The 24356-nt window shown below is 37.7% G+C and overlaps 1 protein-coding gene across 3 annotated transcripts in view; it reads right to left on the reverse strand.

Annotated features, from left to right (window-relative positions):
• The window catches only part of b4galnt4b (beta-1,4-N-acetyl-galactosaminyl transferase 4b), a 120766-nt gene that overhangs the window by 63941 nt on the left and 32469 nt on the right, over positions 1–24356 (reverse strand). For all 3 annotated transcript variants that reach the window (XM_046840699.1, XM_046840700.1, XM_046840701.1), the window contains one exon: positions 16971–17077. In XM_046840699.1, coding sequence (XP_046696655.1) covers positions 16971–17077 — 107 coding nt within the window. The remainder of the gene's footprint in view (positions 1–16970; positions 17078–24356) is intronic.

Below are 24356 nucleotides of genomic sequence, written 5' to 3' on the forward strand. Positions count from 1 at the left end.
AATTATAGATAGACAGGTAGAAGGAAGGTAGAAGGAAAGAAAGAATTCAGAAGACAAATGCAGACTGGTCATATTATGCAAAAAAAAAAAAAGGTCTGCTTTTTATAAATCATCAGAAAACATAATGCCGCTGTTTACGCAGCACCTCTTTGCTCATGAGGGAAGACTCTTCAGCGGGTGCGTACAGGTTTCTGCTTTCCTATTAACACTAATCCCGGTCGGCCTTCGTCTCCTAATCCCTGCCATATCGCTGCCAAACAGTCACCATGAAAACAGTGGCACGTCAAAGAGCACAATGAGCAGCGGCATTGCGAAATCCCAACACGAAGTCCTGAAAGACAACCCAAATGCCATTTCAGCTCGCCGCAGGTGCGCACAATAAGCGAGCGTTCTCCTTAAATCCTGCTGCTTCAGACTTCAATTCTCATTTTACAGACTTGTGGGAAAACCGGAGCAATTAAAACCCGACGTTACTTGTGCCAGTCTGTAATGGATTGTTCAATTTACAAGTGGTGTGTGATAAAAAAAATGAAAGTAAAGTAGTACCTAAATCACAAGCACACACATAAACGCCTGGGTAATGTGTGTAATCAAATCGAATCTGCTACGCTTCAAAGACTGTGTAAACTCTTAATACCTCTTTGTTTCGGCAAACGAGGGTGACAGGTGGACGATTAGAAAAGACAAACAGTGCACTTGACAGGAAGAGAGAGAACGAAATAGAGTGTGTGTACAAAGTGTGGGTGAGGAAAAAAAAAGGGGGGAAAAAGTGAAGCGTGACAACGCTGTCTCGGATAATGACACCAAATGACAGCTGGCACTAAAACGACAAGCGGCTGAAGATGGAGATGAGCCTGAAATTATGATGGCAAAAGTCTTCTCGCTTATAATTCACCCGCTAATAGAGCACAAGAACTGGTAAGTGCACTCCAAGGAAAAAATAAATAATAAATAAACCTGGCTGCATCATAATTCTAGCCAGGAATATCTACCTAAATTATGCCTAATAATATTTCTCGAGGGTTCACCCGCACAGCATTCGTGACATCCGTGTCACTATTTCGAACACTAACCTCTCGAAACGTCTCTAATGATGTCGCAGAATGGCATTCACGACACATCGAATTTTTAAGAAATGACAACAATCCTTCGGGGCTCCATAAAATAATGAGGCCATGTCCATAAAACTTTCTCAGTTTCCAATTAAGCCACCTTGTGCCATGACCCCTTGTTTAAGTGGCGATGCCGGAGGCTTCGGAACCTCTGCTAAAGGTGTCTAAATGATTGGCCTGGACTCGTGCCACTGCGCTCCAGCGCCGTCGGACTGCGTGATGCTATTGACCCCGGCGCTAGACAGAGTGCAGGACTCATAAATAAATGAGCTTTGGATTCCCTTCACCTCTGTCAGCCTGTCGACAATGCAGGAATGATAACAGGCTCCTGGCACCCAGCGACTGCTGGGGACATGTGGTCAGGAATATGGGCAAGGTTAATGAATTCCACCTTGTTAGATTAGCAGGGCAGGGAGCAGAGAGGAGTGAAATGAGTTCGGGCGAGGGGTCATATAGTCGTCGAAGATCACATTTTTTTAAGGCAGTGGTCCCCAACCCCTAGTCTGCAGACCAGCACCGGTTCATGGGTCAATTGATACCGGGCCATACACAGAAAGAATACATAACTTACATTATTTCCGTTTTATTTATTATCTGATTCTAAACAATGTTTTATTTTGGAAAATGATCGGATTCTCTCCACCACATTTGTCTGTAACTCACTCTTGATGATCAATCTTGCGGTTCAAGATAACACACTCCCCATTACTTTGCACTGTTGATCCCAGGTACCTGAACTCCTCCCCTTCTCCACCTCTTCTCCCTGCAACCACACCCCTCCACTGCCCTCCCTCTCATTCACACACATGTAGTCGGTCTTACTCCAATTGACTTTCATTCCCCTTTTCTCCAGCGTGTACCTCCACCTCTCCAGGCTCTTCTCAGCCTGCTCCCTACTCTCACCACAAATCACAATATCATCCGCAAACATCATAGTCCAGGGAGACTCCTGTCTGACCTCGTCCGTCAGCCTGTTTATCACCACTGCAAACAGGAAAGGGCTCAGAGCCGATCCTTGATGCAGTCCAACCTCCACCTTGAACCAGTCTGTCGTTCCTACTGCACACTTTACTGCTGTCACACTGTCCTGCACCACCATCACATACTTCTCTGACACACCTGACTTACTCATACAATTCCACAACTCCTCTCTCGGAACCCTGTCATTTGCTTTCTCGAAAGTCATCTGGTCCAAACTAATTTTCACTCTTCATCCTCTTAATAACTGCTCTCACTTCCAAATAAACAGAAATAAATAACAACAATAATTATAGTAACACTATTATTATATATTATAATATAATAATAATAATTAATTAATAATAATTATGATTATGATTACATTATTATTATTAAATTTGATCAGATTTGATTAGATTTAGAAAAAGAAAATATTTTTGTATTAAAGGAAAAACACAAATAACATCCAGTTGGAAGCTATTATTATTATCATGATAATTATTATGATAATGATAATGATAATGATTATTATTATTACCAGCAAAAATAATGATGATAAAATAATAATAATAATTAATTAATAATAATTATGATTATGATTACATTATTATTATTAAATTTGATCAGATTTGATTAGATTTAGAAAAAGAAAATATTTTTGTATTAAAGGAAAAACACAAATAACATCCAGTTGGAAGCTATTATTATTATCATGATAATTATTATGATAATGATAATGATAATGATAATGATAATGATAATGATAATGATAATGATAATGATTATTATTATTACCAGCAAAAATAATGATGATAAAATAATAATAATAATTAATTAATAATAATTATGATTATGATTACATTATTATTATTAAATTTGATCAGATTTGATTAGATTTAGAAAAAGAAAATATTTTTGTATTAAAGGAAAAACACAAATAACATCCAGTTGGAAGCTATTATTATTATCATGATAATTATTATGATAATGATAATGATAATGATAATGATAATGATAATGATAATGATAATGATAATGATTATTATTACCAGCAAAAATAATGATGATAAAATAATAATAATAATAATAATAATAATAATATTATTATTATTATTATTATTATTATTATTATTATTATATAAATATAAATATAATTATTTATTTGTTCATTTGTTTATTTAAAACTAAAATGTTTAGCCCCTGTCTGAGTCAGTTTGCTTTCCTTTTTTGCGTTCCCCGTTTGTTATAATAACAATATAAAAAATGGATTTACTAAGGGTAATTGAGGTCTCGGAAGGGTAAACAGAAGCTCACCGAAGCTTAACCCGCAGATTTTAGATATTTAGTGTAATTGCTTTTTGTTTAATAGCCTGGCTTTCTGCCACCCCACACCCTCAAACACACACACACACACACACACACACACACACACACACACACACACACACACACACACACACACACACACACACACACACACAGTCTCCATAACTCATCATTACATCTTAGTGCTTTCAGCTGGAAAACTGTTACACTGTGGGGGATGCAAATGGAAAGCTTGCTTGAATGTAAAATTGATATTCACGCTATTTATAGTGCACAGGATTACTGACGAATTTCTAGGGGGAAATCTATTACGAAAAAAAATGTTGGAGGTTAAATGATATTAAAAACAGCTTAGGCAAAAATAAAAAAAAGATATAACATTTTGAATCATCACATATGAAAACATAGAATTGTTGTCAAAGGAATTAAAAAAACCCCACCAACATAATTTTCACGTTTGAATTATTCTGTGTTATAGGGGACGTGGTAGCTTTGTAGTTAAGGTGTCTTCTGATCGAAAGTGAGCTCAAATCCCAGCACAGCCAAGCTGCCACTGCTGGGCCCTTGAGCAAGGCCCTTAACCATCAACTGCTCAGTTGTATTAAATAACATAAATGTAAGTCACTCTGAATCAGGGCATCTGTGAATTGATATACATGTAAATGTAGTGGGACGTGATAACTCAATAGGTAAGATGTTGGACTATTGATTGGAAGGTCATGGGTTCAAATCCTAGCACCACCATGCTGCCACTGCTGGGGCCCCTCATCAAGGCCCTTATCTCTTTATTGCTTAGATGTAAAACTGAGATATCTATAAGACGCTCTGGATTAGGGCATAAGCCAAATGCAATAAATGAAAAAAAAATTGGCAAATGGCTAGCAAACGGTTAATGTATGTTTTATAAATGAACAATCTATAAATAACTCCAGCGTAGCTGCTTAGTTTGCAGCTTTCGGGGTAGATGGGGAATCCGTTCTCCGCTCAGCATTGATGTTATTCTTCATTTCCCCTTTTAATAACATTACTTCCCCCCACATATACAGCTCACATACTGACTGAAGCAGGACACATGATGCTGCATCCACTGTAGCCTCAGATTCCTCAGATACTTGATTGACAGATGTAGATTTCTGCTGTTATCTGCCTTATTGTTTAACGTGCGATTTCTGAGGGACATTCCTGCTCACCAAAATTGCAAAGAGTATTTATTATATGGGTATTTATCTGGCTATTCTCCTCTGATCTTTCTCATTCACAAGGCGTTTCCGTTTGTACAGCTGTTTTGTTGAGCGATGGCGATCTATTTTATCCCTTGCAACAAAACTGCACAAGCCTGCCCACATATACTCACCTACATACTGTACCATTCCCAGAAACGTCTGTACCTTCCACATACCACATTACTGTACCGAGCCCTTACTCTCTAACAGGAGTCAGCTGTCTTCAAGGACTATCAGAACCTTTCTTTATAATCATTATGTATATGATGTGCAAATAAAGCTACAAGTGTTTTTGGTGCTTTTGCTACCAGCTCATGTCATATATGAGGATATAAGGGTGCTTTTAAGGTATTCGCTTTGCCCATTTGTGCAACATAACCACAACAGCACCAAGGATTAAAATAGGATGTCGGAGATAGAAAAGCATTTTTATGGATGGAATTGGTCACAGATTTCTCAGCTGTGGCTGCATAAAATCACCTTACCTTCAATTGGAGATGTAAACACAGATTTTTGATCAGTTATAATACACTTATAGCTATGCTCATATCCATTGTGCTCCAGAAGGATGTAGAGGTGTTCCCAAAGGTTTTATTTAGCCTTTTGTTGGGAAAAAAAAGGGTGCAGGAGCATTACATTTTAACTTCACTTGAACTAGGAGACCCAAACCTGTTCCAGCCTGATAATGACCCTGTGCACAAATCCAGCTCCATGAAGATCTGCTTTACATGGTTCGGAGTGGAAAATCCGACCAAACACCTGTGGGATGAATCTGAATGCTGACCACACCCCAGGCCTCCTCACCTCATCTGCATCAGTACTTACACACTTGTAGCCGAATGAGCACGAATCACCACAAACAAGAAAGTTCTCATTAAATCATTATTTACAGTGATTCTTATTTCCCCACCTGATGTTGAGCAATTTTAAGTCCTGTGTGTGTGTGTGTGTGTTTGTGTGTGTGTGTGTGTGTGTGTGGTAACTGCTTAGAGGAGAAAGAGCCTCACAACAACAAGGGTGTCTAATTTATGACTAAATGTGCACATTTTTCATGCTTGATTTCACAGATTTGTCCCTAATTCGCTTTTATCATGAGAACACTTCCTTTAGTCTTGTCAGTGAAGCATGAGGTATTGGTCTGACATTTTAATTAACAAAACACATACGATCTGTCCTCAAAGTCATCTCTACCTTGGGAGTCATCTCTTCTCGTCTCAACTCATCTCTTCTCGTCTAATTTCATCTCAGCTGAGATTCTTATTCATGCTGAGCTCCAAAACTTCTCTCGTCTCATCTCATCTGTTCTTGTCTCAGCTCAACTCATCATCCTTCAGAAGCTCTTCCATGCTGAGCTCAAAAACTTGCCTCGTCCCGTCTTGTCATCTCGAATCTTTGTCTCGTTTAATCTCTTCTGAGACCTTGTTCGCGTCTGTCAAATTAGTCTCTTTTTATCTCATCTTTTCTCCTCTGGTCTCATTGCTTTTTGTCTCGGTTTAACTCACCTTCCCTCAGAAACTTCTCGTTCATGCCAAGCTCGAAAACTAGCCTAGTCTTGTTTCATTTCATCTCATCTCAAACCTTTGTCTCATTTCTTTCTCATTTCATCTCTTATCTTAAATTATTATCTAGTCTCTTCTTATCTAATCTTTTCTTTTCGGGTCTTATTGCTTCTCATTTAGACTCCTCTCATCTCTTCTTGTCTCATCTCGTTTCATCTCATCTCTTCTCAAAGTGTTCTCTTAACTGGTCTTATTTTATCTCTTCTAAAACTTTCATCTTGTGTCCTTCAATTTCATCTCCTATCTCAAATTATTTTCTAGTCTCTTCACATCTCATGTTTTCTTCTCGGGTCTCATAGCTTCTCATCATCCTTCAGAATGTTCTCTCATTCATGCTAAGTTCAAATTATTGTCTAGACTCTATGCAGCTCATCGTTTCTCCTCTGTTCTCATCGCTTCTTGTCTCATCTCAACTCATTGTCCTTCAGAACGTTCTCTGATTCACGCTGAGTTAGAAACTTTCACGTTGTCTAGCCTCATTTCATCTCATCTCATCTCATCTTATCTCATCTCATCTATCTCATTTATCTCATCTCACCTCAACTTGACGTCCTTCAGAACTTTCGGTGGTTCGAGCTGAGCCCAAAAAAACTTTAATCTTGTCTTATCTCATCTTCTCTCTTCTAATCTTCTCTCATCTCAAATAAATGTCCTTCAGTACTTTCCTGAGCTCATGTGGAGCTTAAAACTGTTCTTTTAAGCCATGTCTGGAGACTTCCAAAAGCTGTCAGAAGTCTCTTCTCGTCTGAAGTGAAACACACACACACACACACACACACACACACACACACACACACACACACACACACACAGTGAAAGGGCAGAGCAATACACACAGCCAGACGGATGTGAGTGAAGAATCAAGCTGTCTGGAGTTTTGCTCTCTTGAGTCTGTTCACACAAACACACTCACCTTAACTTCCCATGGACGCACCTCACACACACACACACACACACACACACACACACACACACACACACACACACACACACACACACACACACACACACACACACACACTTACGCATCCCATCATGGAGCAACGCCAGCCTTAAAATACATCAAGAGCCTGAGTGATCTAAGGTCAACCATGCCAAGAATAAAAGCTGAAAACACACACACACACACACACACACACACACACACACACACACACACACACACACACACATACTTTACAGAACTCCCGCTTTCAAATCTGGCTTCAATGAACGATGATAAGGAATCTAAAACACTGCTGAAGTGAAAATCAGGGACATGAGCATCTAAATAATACACACCGGGTGATTTATAGAAAAATGCATACATACGAAACATTACTTACATTTCAGATTCCTCTCTATTATCCTCTGTTCTATCTACACTTTTCTAACCATTACTCTCTGATTTTTTTCTTTTCTTTTTTTTCTTTCACGCTATACAAGAAATTACTTTGATGTTTCAGTTTCATATCCCGACTAATATGCAAGAAATTGCCCGAGGAGCCATGTAATAGGACTGTATTAAGTGTAATGGTGTAATGGCTGCTATCAAAGGTTCATCTTCTGAATCAGTGCTTCAGCTAAAGCTCCATATACATTCATTATCCTGCGAAAAAAAAAAAAATATGATGGATTTCATTAACTCTTTCATAGCTACATTATTATATACATATTATTAACGGATGGATGTCCAGTTTTCAGGTCTGTGTGATGTCGTAGATTTAAAAGTTCCATTATTTTATGCACAATGTCACCAGAAGCAAGCTCCTGATCTCCTTCTCTTCACCTGATCTTCTCCTTCTTTTCACCTGATCTTCTCCTTCTTCTTTACTTCACCTGATCTTCTCCTTCTCTTCACCTGCTCTTCTCCTTCTCTCCACCTGATCTTCTTGTTGCCTTGTACTTGTACATGTGTAATGACAATAAAGTTGAATATAATATAATCTTATCTAATCTAATCCTTCTCTCCACCTGATCTTCCCCTTCTCTCTACCTGATCTTCTCCTTCTTCTTTACTTCACCTGATCTTCTCCTTCTCTTCACCTGATCTTCTCCTTCTTATTTACTTCACTTGATCTTCTCCTCTTCACCTGATCTTCTCCTTCTCTCCACCTGATCTTCCCCTTCTCTCCACCTGATCTTCTCCTTCTCTCCACTTGATCTTCCCCTTCTCTTCACATGACCTTCTCCTTCTCTTCACCTGATCTTCTTCTCTACACCTGATCTTCCCCTTCTTTTTACCTGATCTTTCACCTGAAATTCTGTAAAGCTGCTTTGAGACAATGTCTGTTGTGAAAAGCGCTATAAAATAAACTCGATTTGACTAGAAGTTTATGAATGATGCATATTCGTGCCTTCTAACTTTTCGAGGAACCGGAAAAGGAAATAAACGGCGGGCGGAAATGAGGTGGAAATGACGAGTCTTACATTTTACTCATGCGCAGTACAGCTTGAGTTCAGTTGAATCAGGAAAACTGGATAATATGTTGAGGAAATATATTTTTCTATATTTGCACATCCAAATTATCGGCACAAAGAGAATAGAGTTAAGCACTTAACCACTGAACTACAACCTCCTCTAAGGTGGTGGGCTACTAATCACAAAGTCGGGGATTCAGGCCCGAGTATTGCCAAGCTGCCATTTTTGGGCCCTTGAGCAAGGCCCTTAACCTGTGTGCTCCAGGGGAGCTGTATCATTTCTGAACCCAGCTTCCTAACATCGCTGGGATATGTGAAGAAAGAATTTCCCTGTTCTTTAAAGTACATGTGACCAAAAAACACCTGTATCTTACCTTTACTTACTTAATATTCTCACTTATGGATTGTACATTTTAATCATATATTAGGAATAATCTTAGATTTAACACAAGAAAAATTTCTTTTGTTTACTAAACATTCAGGTCTAATTTCTGACCCTAACTTATCAACACAATCTTTTAATTCAATATTTATTTCCAAATATAATCGAATTCACTCTCCACTATCAGTAAAGGCACTCCGGCTCAGACACGACAATGAAAAGTCTGTTTTATTTCTGCCAGTTCAGGAAATCTCAGGAAGCTGCCTATAAATGTATAGAAAAAGTCCACGGTAAAAGTGTCCACTAAGCATTGCTGCATTAAATTCGAACCCCTCATATGAGCGGCTTCATGCTGAGCCCAACAGACGAGCGATATAAAGACTCTTAGCGGATTGCAGAAATCAATTCCGACTTTTACTCAGGTGAAGCAGACGGTGTTTTCAAAGTGTTTATCTCTCATAAAAAAGCACCCAGTCCCAAAAATATCGACCAGAAAGTGTGTATAAGAGCAAATTCATTATGACGATGGGTATTGCAAATCAACTGACTTCTGCTCAATACCTATTTTCAGATTTTATTTTTTTTCCTGAGTAAATAAAGCAAGTCGAGCGGGACCGCAGTGTAGCCAGCGAAAGGGAGGTGTGGAGAGAGTGGGATTAATGGTCAGGGAGAAAATCAATCATTGGAACAGGAGAAAATCAATGCGACTCAATGGGAACAACGTGCCTATGTCCATTCTTCATCGGAGTGCAGTATATTATCAACTACGAGCCAGGAGAAAGGGCACAAAAGACCCCTGCCCATGTCACACACTCACTCACAAACACACAATCCTTCATACTTCATGCTGCTCTTATTAGACTGTTCTACCTTACAATCATTTTTTGTTTTTTCCCTTTAAAGAAAATATACAGGTAGGTCCTGACTTACAGTGGAGATGTGTACTGATGACCCCAACGTAGCCTGAAAATACAAGTCGAGACGTGGCCTAGCCCACCTAAGAGTCTCAAAGAATGGCGATCAGTATGGTGTTGTATAGTGTAATGTGTTAATATTACAACAAATTTCAGTACATCATTTAGGAAAACAACAATTTAACACTACCATATTGTATAAACTATAGTGTATTCGGTATGTGGCAGCTCATTGGTTAAGGTTCTGGGTTACTGATTGGAAGGTTGGGGGTTCAAGCCCCAGTATCGCCAAGCTGCCACTCCTGGGTTCTTGAGCAAGGCCCTTAACTCTCTGTGCTCCAGGGGGCGCTGTATCATGGCCGACCCTGCACACTGATATGCGAAGAAAGAATTTCACTGTGCTGTGATGTATATGTGACAAAAGCTAAAGAGCCAAAATTGGGCTTTGGCCTTGTGAGAAAGGCATCTCACAAGGGGGTAGATGCGAACATCTCTGCAGCATCCCAACGTATCGTATAAAAATTCATCATCATAAAAAGTCGAAACATTGTAACTCTGGGACTACTTGTATTTGGGCACACATTCCTGCTAAATCACTGAAAAGCTATGCTACACCCCATAAATCCATTCTTCTAGCATTTCGCTCTGTTTTTACCCTCATCATTGCACTTTACATAATGTCAGTCATGGGGATTAAATAGATTTTAATTAACCTTTGGGTTAATAATCACTCAGATTGACATGTTATTACTCTGTTATTAAGTTTAAAGAAATCTTGTACTCAGTTGGATCCATAAAGGCAAATGAGTATAAAAATATATGCATTGATGCTTATAGAAAAGTGGCATGCAAAAAGGGGTCCGCATAAATACCTGCCCTTAAATAATGTGAATAAATAAATAAAATTGATTAATACATTAATGAATTAATATTCTTTAAAAAATGCTACTTTTGCCATTAATGATGATGTTTATTTTACAAATGCATAACGATTCTATATATATGCGAATGATATAATATAGAACTGTGTATTCACACTATATGGACAAGTTTGTGGACACCTAAACTATAAGATCTGTATTTCTTTTTACATCCCACGTCTCTATTTGCTGTCAGGTACTGATGTAAGTGAGTGTAAGTGAGGAGACCTAGGGTGCAGTCAGCGTTCCCGTTCATCCCAAAGGTGTTCAGTAGAGTTGAGGTCAGAGCTCTATAACAGGTTCATGTTGGAACATGTTTGTGTTTTTTAGCTCAAGTGAGGGGAAAGTTTAATTCTCCCACAAAAGATATCTTTTCCCAAAAAATGTCAAAAAAGCTAAATAAAACGTGATTCCTGAGCAAAAGGGACATGAGTATAAGCTGGGAGATGGTAGCCACGGGTTAATGCTATGGGTTACTGAAAGTTGAGGTTTAAGCCACGGTATTGCCAACCTGCCAATCTTGGGGCCCCTGAGCAAGGCCCTTAACCCTCTGTGCTCCCGGGGTGCTGTAACATGGATGCACCTTCATTCTTTCTATAACTATGAGCATATTATAACTAAATAAAATCTGTGTTTACATCTCCAATTAAAGGGAAGGTGATTTTATGCAGCCACAACTGAGAAAACTGTGACCAATTCCATCCATAAAAATGCTTCTTCACCTCCTACATCACATTTAATCCTTGGTTATAGTGCTGTTGTGATTATGTTGTGCAAATGGGCAAAGGCAGGTTTCTAGAAAGGTTTTCTTTTCTACCTTAAAAGCACCCTTATGAAAAAACAACAAATTATCATATATGTCATGAGCTGGCAGCAAAAGACTGTTTTACACAAAAAGCGAAATGATATCGTGCAAATATCTGTTCCAGAAGATCTGGCAGTTTAATTATTATAAATACAGCAGATATAGTATAAAAAAAGTAATAATCTTTACTCCTATAATTAGTAATTAAACCATACACTTGGTAAAATCCACCTTGTGTGCAGTATAGTATAGAAAAGGTCTACACTATGCAATATTACACCATCATTATGTAGTGTTTCTAGCAGAAAAACATGGCAGAAATAGAATCGGACTGAAAAAAAAAAATGCTTTGTGTGTCTCCATGCTGCATGCACACGTTCACACAACATGTTGCATCCATCTGGGCCACGAGAACATGGGAGCACAATGGATGTGGTGCTGTCGCTGTGCTTGAGCTGCACTGTGTGACACATCTACTGCATCTGGTGCAAAATTGCCTTTCTATTGCTACTGTTCATATAAAAATATTAAGTAAAATGGTTCTTGTTGCAGTTCTGATTTATCAGTGGTGAACTGTGCATTTCACACCTAGACGCTAATTACCTTTATTATAATGCCACATTAACAACTATAGAAACCATCAATATGATAGAGAAATGCAGTATAACAGAGCGCTGCACCACAGACAGAAATCTCATACATGGAGAATGAAAGCTAAAAAAAACCAAAGCGAGAAACCCAATGAACACAATTTAACAAGTCTCCTTTCACTGTAGCCACAACCGCACCACCCACACCCATCATCTCTAGCAGGAGCATCGACACTAACCTCATAAAATGACTCCGGGATTTTGTGCAAATTCTACAGGAGAAAAAAATACAAGTGCGTAAATGTTTCCGCGAAAATGCCAACGCGTTCTGGTGCCTGCTAGGGGGCGCCAATTTAACCTCTGTAACCTCTGATCACAGTGCAATATGTGATGTGATGGCTGAAATCTGATTGGATAAAATCTCCAACATAAACTTTGTTAACTTTGCTGTGGGAAAAGAGAAAGGACTATTGGTTAAAATGCATTACATGTTCAAGGACAAACAAAATATAGTCAGTGTAGAAAAACTAGAGAAGAATAAATGCATTCCAGGTAAAGTCCATTATATTTAAATTAGATTATATGTATATTCTGCTTATATCAGACACTGCATCAGACGCGTATTTAAAAAAGGTTTGGTCCAACTGCTAGCATTTAGCATATTGTTGCCTGGTAAAGTATGTAGGAAAAGACAGGAAATGCAGAAAAAGTAGCCATTCAGGATAACGGCATAGGAAACATTTTTAGAGACGAAGCTGTCTCGCTGCATTGAGAAAAAAAGGTGGAATGATTTACTGCCTCGGAGTCCAGATAGTGTTAAAGAAAAGGGCTGACTAATGTTGTAGTTTCTCCTGGGTTCATAAACACCCTGACACGATTTAAATCTTTCCTGTACTGTCCCTGATTCATGTGGCCATTATTCTTCCAAAATCACATAGAAAGTTACACAAATCACACAAGCGCATGAGCTACAGTAAAGCTAATGTGTGTGCATAATTTATAAAAACAACAAGACAGGAAATATCAAGCATCTTAATTCGCTTTCTCCGAATGAGTCACGTCGTAAGACCGCCTTTACATTAGTCTGCGCATTACAGGAAAAATCAATTGACGTAAACAGACCTTAAAGTGGAAGTGCGTCTGGAATAAAAAGACACACTCCATCCATTAATGCATTAGTGAGTTTCGTGACTGTTTGTCCTGAATGATAATGTGAAATGTTTCTATTAGGGCTTTTATGCTCTTGGACCACCACAGAGGGACATTATCGAGACATGAGACAACCTTGTTGTTGAATTAGATGTTGAATATATTTAGAAAAGGGGTAAAGAATGTAACGGTTTAGCAGCTAAAAACCCAATAATGCACGATCGAGTCTTTTATGTTATGTTCAAAGCAGATTCCTTAAGAGTGAACTCAGTTTAGTTGGCTCACCGTCATCTCACTCATCTGCCACGCTCAGATCCATGAAGTGAAATGAAGTGAAATAAGCAGACGTGAAATAGTATTGAGTGTCCAAATGTAATATTTAGGGTTATTATAGTTCATTTTGACTTCATTCAACCGGTGGTGAATGAAGTGCACAAAGCATGTACTTGAGTTAAAGTAGAGACACATTCAGTCAAATATTAGTCCAGTAAAAGTAAAAGTGTCCTATCAAAATTTCACTTGGATACAAGTGGAAAAGTATTTGCCTTTAAATGCACTAAAGTATCCAAGTACTTTTATTTATCATGGCTATAATGTTTTTATTATAATTTTTATCAAAAGACTCAAAACTTATCAACTCAGTTTATGTAAAAAGACTCGAATTTGACTCTTAGCACACTGATCTATTAATAGAATGATAATGAGTTAAATATTGACTGATATTTATTATAATAATAATAATTGTTATTAATTATTATGAGCTGTCTTTTTTAGAATTCTTTAATAAGGCCATGGGTGTTGTGGTAAATTAGAGTCAGGAGTTACTTCACCATTTATTTCTCCACAAAATTGACGCTAAGTATGTTCATGCTTTTTACAAATTTCAGAGAGCTCCATTTCCTGTATAAATATCACCCTGCACAATTTATCAAACTCTCAGAACCAAGAACCATCCAACTCCTTTTCTAATTGTAGCCATAAGATACATACAACATCTATATCCTTATAATATGTCTTTTAAATGAGCCTTTATACTGCATTGGAGATTCCACTTACTGAACTCAGGACCTTTTCAGTACAATCACAGAAAACATTTATGACATCACCTCAATTAAAGGCAACCAAATCAATAAATGCTATTTTAACTACAATCCAAGGCTGAAATTGTGTTGTTGCTACACACATTATAAAAAAACTTCTTCTTCTTTTGGCTGCTCCCATTGGGGTCCCATTAGGGGTCACAAAAGCAGATCATCCTCTCCATACCCCCCTGTCCTCTACATCTGCCTCTTTTAAACCAACTACCTGCATGTCTTCCCTCACCACATCCATAAACCTCCTCCTTGGTCTTCCTCTTTTCCTCCTTCCTGGCAGCTCCATTTATAGCATTCTCCCACTGATATACCCCATGTCCCTCCACTGGACATGTCCAAACCATCTCAATCTCGCCTCCTCACCTTGTTCCCAAAACGACATGTGCTGTTCCTCTAATAAACTCGTTTCTTATCCTGTATATCTTCGTCACTCCCAATGAAAATCTCACACATTACGATAAACTACAAACTGTAAATAATAATGTTATGCAGCTAAAAGAAAGAAATATCGATGCTCTATGCGTAAAAGCACGGCAGGCATCATCATAACCCAAGTGCTATACAGTTATTAGCCTATTTCATTAAATGCATTATCCTTTACTATCCTCGTAACGAGATGAGCTGCATACACACCTTCATCTTTTGCACATTTTCCCCCTACTTCTTTTTTTTTTTTCTGAATTGGGCTCCTGAGGGTTTAGAGCTTTTTTGTCATCCATAATTTGAATTTGGATTCAGCTCTTCTTACTGACGCGACGTCAGCCAACCCCCCACCTCTCCTTTCTGAGTGTATGAGTAAAGGCACTTTTCTCCGGGTGGTGGGTGCGTCCTCGGAGTCCTGATCAGGTTCATTGACCGTGACATGATATAATAATTGACACAACCGTGCAAATGAGCGGTATATACATTTTTGTATAAAAAAAAAAGAATAAAAAAAAAATTATGGTTTGCTTTATTTTCGACTGATTTCACGAAAATACTTGAGTAAGGTACAGATACTCAAGTAAAAAAAATACTTAAGTACAGTAACAAATTTACTTCCTTACTGTCCACCACTGCAGTCATCAGTACTGCACATCTGTGCATGAAGATTACTGAAATAGCTACTACTAACAAGATAACATTCACTAAGAGACTTCAGTATCATACCTTAGTAAAACAAGACTAGCTATAATACATAGTTATACTATGAGTGATTTACCTCACTTTGGGTTACAAAACCTTGCAAACTATTGACAAACAAACAGACAGACAGACAGACAGACAGACAGACAGACAGACAGATCTTGAGCGGACAAATAGATAGATAGATAGATAGATAGATAGATAGATAGATAGATAGATAGATAGATAGATAGATAGATAGACAGACAGACAGACAGACAGACAGACAGACAGACAGACAGATCTTGAGCGGACTAATAGATAGATAGATAGATAGCTAGCTAGCTAGCTAGATAGACAGACAGACAGACAGACAGACAGACAGACAGACATATCTTGAGCGGACTAATAGATAGATAGCTAGCTAGCTAGCTAGCTAGTTAGACAGACAGACAGACAGACAGACAGACAGACAGACAGACAGACAGACAGACAGACAGACAGACAGACAGATAGATAGATAGATAGATAGATAGATAGATAGATAGATAGATAGATAGATAAACAAACTACCCTCTACTTAAAAACTACTAATTATAGGAAAACATTTTTTATATTTTTAATTATATAATTTATATTAAACTCTATGATTAGCAATAGATAATACACAATGTATTTCCTACAATCTACAATTATATACAATTATATACAAATATACAAATAGGAAGTACAGAATACACAGAATGGTCCAGAACTACATGATGATTGCGGCAGTAAAAAAAAAAGAAAATGAATACAGAATGAAAATGAATAAGAAGCATGCGGCATTGAAACGAAGCATTGTTGGAAACAAAGATTAATCACATTGAAAAAAAGATTTCGTTTCAGGGTCAGATATTGTCATGTAATATGCCGGGAAGTGGATACAATGCAGATAAAATGTGTTAATAAGTGCATAAAATAGATGAAAAAGCTATGGGCTGTGGAGATGTGCAGTAGGTGTTGAGTACACAACAGAATAAATAGGAAATTACATTGTAATGTTTCAAAAGCAAAACATTTTCCTAACAAGTAAAAGAAAGTGTGTCTTTAGCCAGCTTCGAGGCTTCGTGCGTTTTGGATCTATTCATTTGCACACACACTTTCCGTTCATTAAATCAGTATATCATGAATATTTTAGGTCGATTTGTGTAAATGTTAATCTTTAAGCATTTGTCGTCTCCTTTACCAGCTGTAAGCTTGGATTGTCCGCCCTTACAAGCTTAATAAAAGACTTCCAAATCAATACATGGAAATGGAAACATCAATCTAGTCCCAGGATGCAGGTACAGATCCAAAAAGAAACCATTTAGGTGTAAGTGTATACCAAAGCAAATCCAAGCATTATATACCTAACAAATGTATTAAACAGCATGAAAGGAGCAGAACTCACGTGTTTCCACTCGTCTGCGCTGTCACTTGAGTCGTCTGGGTGACTTGAGGAGGAGTGAGGCGGCTTCTTCTGGCCAGAACCCAAGCCTTCTGTTTGCCTCTCCATATCTTTTGAAATAAAAATAATTACCATAATCAGTGTAAAAAAAAAAAATATTTCGAAGTCAACAAGAAATCCACTTAACCTTTAGACCCAGGAAAAAAGGCGGAAAATAACTAAATGTTATCACCACATATTGCATTGTATTTCTTCAGTAAAAAAGGTTCAACATGTCTGTGGGATCTCGTAATTAGCAAATCCTGTCTTCAGAATTTTGAATAGTTTTGTTATTAATAATAATAATAATAATAATAATAATAATAATAATAATAAAATTACATTTTAAATACATTACATGGGCAAACGTATTGGAACACCAGACTTTGCCAGCCTTAAGAGGTTGTTGTGTTGATGCTTAATGCAGTGTTGAGGTGTACAATTTGATTTGTATTTTAGGAAATAAAACCTCTCAAAATCAACTGTTTTTGGCTTTTCACTAACGTGTGTATTGGTGTTGAGGACTGGTGCATCTTCGAGCCTACATTCAAAATGAGTCAAATACTCAAGTACTGTGTAAATCAGATCCTCAAAGACTTTTCAGGTACTCTTTACACCTCTGGCTACAAAACAACATACATAAACAAAAAACTACACAAAACACAGAATTATCCAAATCCAAATAGGACACTATATAAAGTGCGACATTTAGTGCGAAAACAACACAAGACGTTGAGACAGTAGACACAGGGGCACAGCAGCACTGATCAGTACAGTAGATTTGTGATCGTGCAAATGAACTGTCCATATGATAAATACTTTTATAAAGAGTGGAGGTTATTATAACAGAATGGGGACTAAATGGGATGTTCAAATATCAAGTATAAATCTTATGGTCAGGTGTCCACAAACTTCTGGTCCATATTGTGTATATCTCTTTAATCACCATATAACCATTTAGAGCATAACAAGTGTATACATGTGATTGATGGGCCAAGAACTGCACTATGTGGAGTGGAATGAAGAAAAAAAGAAAAAGAGAGAGCGAGAGAGAGAGAGAGAGAGAGAGAGAGAGAGAGAGTGAAATAGATTCCTTATCCTATATTGGTCAAACTGGTGTCAATTCACCTTGACTAATCTGTTCATTCTCATGGCAGATCTGTGCGTCAAGCCTGAGAGCTGAAAAGCGTTTCAAGGAAAGGACACACACAGACCAGAGATGTTATGAGTCAGGAGATGTGCTGGGGTCAAGTGTAATCGGCGTAAAACCTCCTAGCTTTTGGATGAAAATATGGCGGAAGGCAGAGAGCAGATATCTTCAGCAAATGCTCCAAAGGTCAAGTGAAATAAAAATGAAAGAACACCCAGGAGAGAAGAAGGATGCCATCAGAAGGAGAAAAGCAGAAAAGGGACAGTAGGAAAAGTAATGAATAGATCACTGGTGGGGTGAAAAAAAACATCAATGTCGGCTTGAGGATCCGAGTCAAAAAGGCTAGCACATAGTAGTACAAGGTTAACACATTATCTTGCAAGAGCAGGACGTCTGTCCCATTGCATCTGGCACTCGGCGTACGTGCCAGCTGCCAGATGGAAAAGGGATAAATGCCTTCTGTTTTCCCAAAATGCCTCCCATTTTAAACACAGTGTGGAGGCAGGTTAGAGCGAGCGTCCACAAAGGATCTAAGAGGCAGATGGAGAAATGTCAGTTTCGAATCTGTGGAGCTGCCCGAGAGAGATAAAACTACCGAGGAACTTCAGCTTGGACTTCTGGACTTTATATTGTTTTAAAAAGACTTATGAAAGGTTGTAGCGCTAACGTTCATCCTTTCTTTGGATAATCTAAAATGATTTTGAAGTTATCCATCCAGTTCATGTCTGGTGGTTACCCTATCAACTATCAAACGTGAAATGGATGGTGGGTTCCTCTGAGGAGGTGTAAAGGTGAAAAACTGTGTAATCATTACTTTAATAATAATGAAGCTGTTGGTGGTATTTCTTATTAAACGAGGGTCGTTCACTTTTAATGTTACAGGTATAAAAATAGATGCTAGCATGGCGGAACTACTTTTACTGATAGGTGACGCACATGTCACCAGCCAGTCCAGAACCTGGTAATAAAGATGGCAGACAACAGTGTTAGTGCGTGCATGGAACAGCGCGTAGTGATGAAGTTTCCTGTGAACGAAGGCATCAAACATGCGGTTACTACTGAAGACTTTAAGTGCAGTACAGTGGTGAGAACCCCAAAAAGAAAGCCGAACGATTTAAACGTTTCAAAGATGGCCGTCAGTGACCATCCCGGTCATGGTGGTTCCCTGATAACAAAGTGAAGAAGGCTGTCCTAGGATGGCACTGACAAGTCTTTCCAGGCGTTAGTTCAACACTGGGGGAAGTGTATAAATGTAGCAGGGGAGTATGTCGAAAAATAAATACAGTTTCTGCTCCTTGAAATTTGTTCTTTTATTTTACAAACTCGAAAGTCCCGGTTTAACTTGAACACAATTACTATTAATTTACTATATAAACAATATTAGCTGAAGATAGAACTCGGCAAGCAAATTCAAACTTTTTAAGACTGATCGGAAGGTCAGGGGTTCAAGCACACTTGCGTCTGAGGATAGTTGCCTCCTGGTGCTGTTTTTCCATTAGATCTCTCATTTTAACATCAACTTCTCTTCATCGAAATCCATCTTGTATCCCATTTAAATAAATGACCATATTCACCATATAATTATAGTGACACCCAAAAATCCTCTATTTAGCTTAGTAAGGTCATTAGAAAATGTTTATCTAGCTGTCTTACTTTAAATACGACTGTAACTGTATGTTACTATTATTTTGTTCATAAGGCAGTGCATTAATATAAAATTGAGATTTAACGGTGAACCTTCCAGCCAATCAAAATCCAGTATTTAGACAGATCATGGTATATGAACCGGGAATACCGTAAAACAGCGATCCCCAAACCTTTTTCCGCCACGGACCGGATTCATGTCAGACAATATTTTCACGGACCGGCCTTTAAGGTGTGGTGGATAAATACAACAAAATAAAATGATACGACCATAAAAACTTGTATTTTCTAAATATAATTATAAACGTGAGAACCACTGTGTTGTTGTTGTTCATTTTGCTCGCTTGGCGGTTTCAATTTAGCGGTTACTGTATTATGTTTTATGAAGGTAGCGGATGTAGGTAAGACATGTTACCGAGACATCTTGACATGCATCAAGAGTGAGTCATAGGCAGATAAAGTGGAGAGAATCTGGTAATTTTCCAAAATAAATCATTGTTCAAAATCAGATAATAAATAAAATGGAAATAATGTAAATGATGTATTCTTTCGGTGCTGGTCCGCGGCCCGGGGGTTTGGGACCACTGGCGTAAAACATTCCCTTGTCCACGCATACCTTTGCACTGAATTTTCCAACAAGGTAGTCCCGCCTAGTGACATATGACTCAGCATGTGCAGTAAATACCACCATTATTACAGCAATACATCTAATACTCTGAACCCAACCAGAGCAGGCTGTAGACTACAAAAAATGTTTGTCATTTATCCAGGGAAAAAAGAGGGGAAATGACTGGGCAGCCAGAAATTAGGTAGAGTGATGAGAAAATGTTCAGAGCAAGCCAAGCAACCTACATGTGCTGAAAAAACTCCCAGGAGCCCGTAATAATGATTGTCAGCAAGCCATAGTGACAAGTGACAAGCTAAATGTAGCCCCCTAATGCTGACTCGGATATCCAATTTAAGGTTAATGGGCATTATAGAGTCTGAAAGTGTCCCAAAAAATAATGCTCATAGTATTGAAAATTACATTCAGGACGGCTTGAGGAAATCTTCCCTGTAGCACTGGCTGTAGGCACAAAGTACTAAGGGAATGGTAGTACAGTGATCGCTGTATAATGGCAGTATTTATTACAGGTATGTTTCCGTAGATGTCAGCATGTGTGTGATTATTAGAGTTAACAGAATTTATAAAAAATAAATTATCGTTAGTTGAAAATAAGGATAAGGAGTTTCCAACGCTAAACTGCAACTACAGTACAATAGCAACCTGAGATATGAGCAAAGGTTATGTAGAATTCCAAACAATTTATGTATATGTACCGAATTTTGTTTTTTTCAATTCCTCCTAATTTGTCTTTATACACAAATTGAAATCTTTGAAAGGTTTTTTCCTGCAATGGCCACATAATTTTTCCTTTCTTTAATTGTTGGATAGAGAAACTGACATATGCCAAAGTGACTACCAGTATTATTGTGGAGATTTTATTATAGATTTTAAATGTATTTATTTGACTCCTAATGCTGGATTAGTTTATTATGTTGTTCTGCAACGTACAGAAAAATAAGCTTTACTTTTCAAGAGATATACAGCCGATTAAATTAGCTATATTACTATCATAATGACCTTTTCTTTTATATCCATTGATATTAAAATTTAAACATTTACTTACTTATGTATATACATATGGTTGGTGAGTGAATCTAACAAATAATTGTTGACTAAACTAGAATGTTGACTGAGGTCGACTTGCCAATAACCAATTAATCGGACGATATTTTTCAACAAACAGTTATTTAACAAACATAAAATAGTATTGAACTTTACGATAATAAAGATAATAAAATAAATAATAAATATAATATAGCACTTTCCATGCAGCGGGCATCTAACGTGTAAAAACAAATAGCACGTAGCATCAGTGATTTGCCTCTGGAGGCCGCTTTCGTAATGGCAGCGGACTGGAAGCCGGAAAAACTATCTAACTAAAAATCGGTATAGATTTTCCAGTCAACTATCTGTGGCGATTAATAAACCTCTATTAATAACTAAGAGAAATTTCTATTTGAAAGCCAACCATTATTATGAAATACAAATATGAGTAAAACATATATTTCAAATTACATTGTCAAAATATGACTCTGGCATTGTTCAGAGGGCCGTTCCAAATGGTGGGGGCAGACCATAGTTTGGGGACTCCTGATAGTACATGCTAGTTGGTATTTATGAACTTAACCCCTTAGTCATCAGCGCCACGCCAGCGCGACGATATCCCATTGTTCTCAGGTGTTCTGAAGTATTCTCAGGTTTACTGATTGGAAGGTTGGGGTTAAAGCCCTTGTTCTTGGGCCCTTGAGCAAGGCCCTTTACCCTCTATCCTGGTGTTGTATCATAGCTTAGCCTGTGCTCTGACCCCATCTTCCTAACATCGCTGGGATTTCTAAAGACAGAATTCTGCTGTAATATACATGTCAGAAGTAAAAAAAAAAACATTTTCTTACATTTATTTACTTAATATTCAAATTTAAGACATCCATGTTTATTATAGTTTAGGAACAACCTAAGGTTTAAAATAAGATCAATCATTTTTTCATGTGTAGGACCAGCAGATAAGTGCAACTCTAACTCTCAACCTGCTAAGTGGAAAAAAAAAAAAAAATCCAGCAGTTCCTACAGACACAGCAAGACAGACAAAACAATCATTCCGAACTTCTTATCAATACACCTCCTCACTGGCAAATCCACAGGATTAGAGCAGGGCCACACCGATCGGAAGTCACGCAATGTCAAATTACGCCTCTCGTTAAAGAAACCTATTCTAACCCGGTCAATAGCATGTCGATTTTGGTGCCAGCTTAGAGAAGTGTATCTCTGTCAGGTTTCCGGATAACACTCCTCTGGGCTCTTTCATCTCTTTTCACTCGATAGAATCAAACGTTGCATTTTGTATGGAACTGGGTCACGGTTTTCAAAAATTCACCACCACAAGGAAAAAATAAAATGAGAATATTTAAAGGTACAGAAGATATGCGAGATAGCGGATGAAAAAAATTCCTAAAAAAGGTCTGGGGAACAAAAAAGGAACGATTGAAGCTTTATATAGCAATGTCATTCTTTAAATCAAACAAATCTCTAAACAGTCGATAATAATAATAATAATAATAATTATTATTATTGCTGTTATTATTATTACTTGAATTTTCTCATTATTAGAAATGATCATGGTCTTTATAGCTGATTTTCCATGAGGGTCAACATATTCCATCAAATGCTTCCTGCTCCTATAGAGACACATAGCTGACACCTCTCCCCTCCTGCAAGACCGCCTGTCTCTTTCATTAAAAGATACAACAAACAGAGTTACTGGAGGTAAAAGCAAGTGAAAGTGTTGTGTTGGTTACTTTTGTACAGCAGGTCCACAGAATTGTACTGCAGGAAACCAGAGACACTCTGGCTATTAGCTACACTGCACTGCCTAGTTTTGTTCTCTTCAATTGGAGACCACTCTGTGCAGCTGGAGATGTTTCCACATCAACAGCCTAAAGATCTACAAAGTTACTTAGCAACTCAAGAACAATGAGTGTGGATCTGGACTGTAAATAATATCACCAGTCTACTATAATGGCTCAGAAACACAGTTTGCATTTAATCACCTATAACTGCACACCTCAACAACGATGGAACTGTAATGAATGAACATTGATGTCACTTAGATAAGGACAGGTTCCCTTTTGAGCCTGGTTTCTTTCAAGGTTTCTTCCTCATGCCAACTAAGAGAGTTTTTCTTTTGTAATTTCACCACTGTTTCGCTCATTAGGGATCACAATTAAAATTAACAAACTCATACACAGTCCAGTTAAAAGCGCTCTACAAATAAAAATAAATTGAATAGTTAAAAAAACTAATAAAAGAATTCAAACAAATATTCTATAAAGCAGATTTGAAATGACAATGCAAAAGTACATGGTCAGAAGAATATAATTAAATGTACGGTATAATAGTATGCTAAGCAGTCACTGACATGATAGACTGACCTACATCTTGACTGATACACAGAATTCGTGTAAACACCGGAGGCTATGAATGCAAATAAAAATTATATTACATCACAGATATACATATTACATCACAGATTTCTGTACGAAGCTATACTAACTGATAGGGGTATTAGGTTAGGTGTAGTTAGGTGTAACGGTACACACACGTGTATCGGTACACAGCTTTCGGTTTATTACACACGTGTACCGAATGCAATCCTTGAACATAGTTCAAATCTGAGTTCCCTCAGGAACATATTAATTGACGAACCGCGAGTTTGTTTAGTCTCTGCCTCGCATTTTTTAACAATTATTATCATTGAACTTCAAAATATACACAACAATAACAGAGGTATAAAAAAGAAACTAGAGTTAGCGCAGTGTCACTGTGGCTACTCGCTCCGTACCGGAGATAAGATTTGTTTTTTACGCAAGCATAAAAGGTTTTATGTTTAAGAGTTTTATGTCCAGCTTCTAAAATTTCTCTTAAAAAATAGAAAATCCTGACAAATCCACACATC

This window comes from Silurus meridionalis, chromosome 26 (genome assembly GCF_014805685.1).
Source record: "Silurus meridionalis isolate SWU-2019-XX chromosome 26, ASM1480568v1, whole genome shotgun sequence".
In the NCBI taxonomy this organism is placed as follows: domain Eukaryota; kingdom Metazoa; phylum Chordata; class Actinopteri; order Siluriformes; family Siluridae; genus Silurus; species Silurus meridionalis.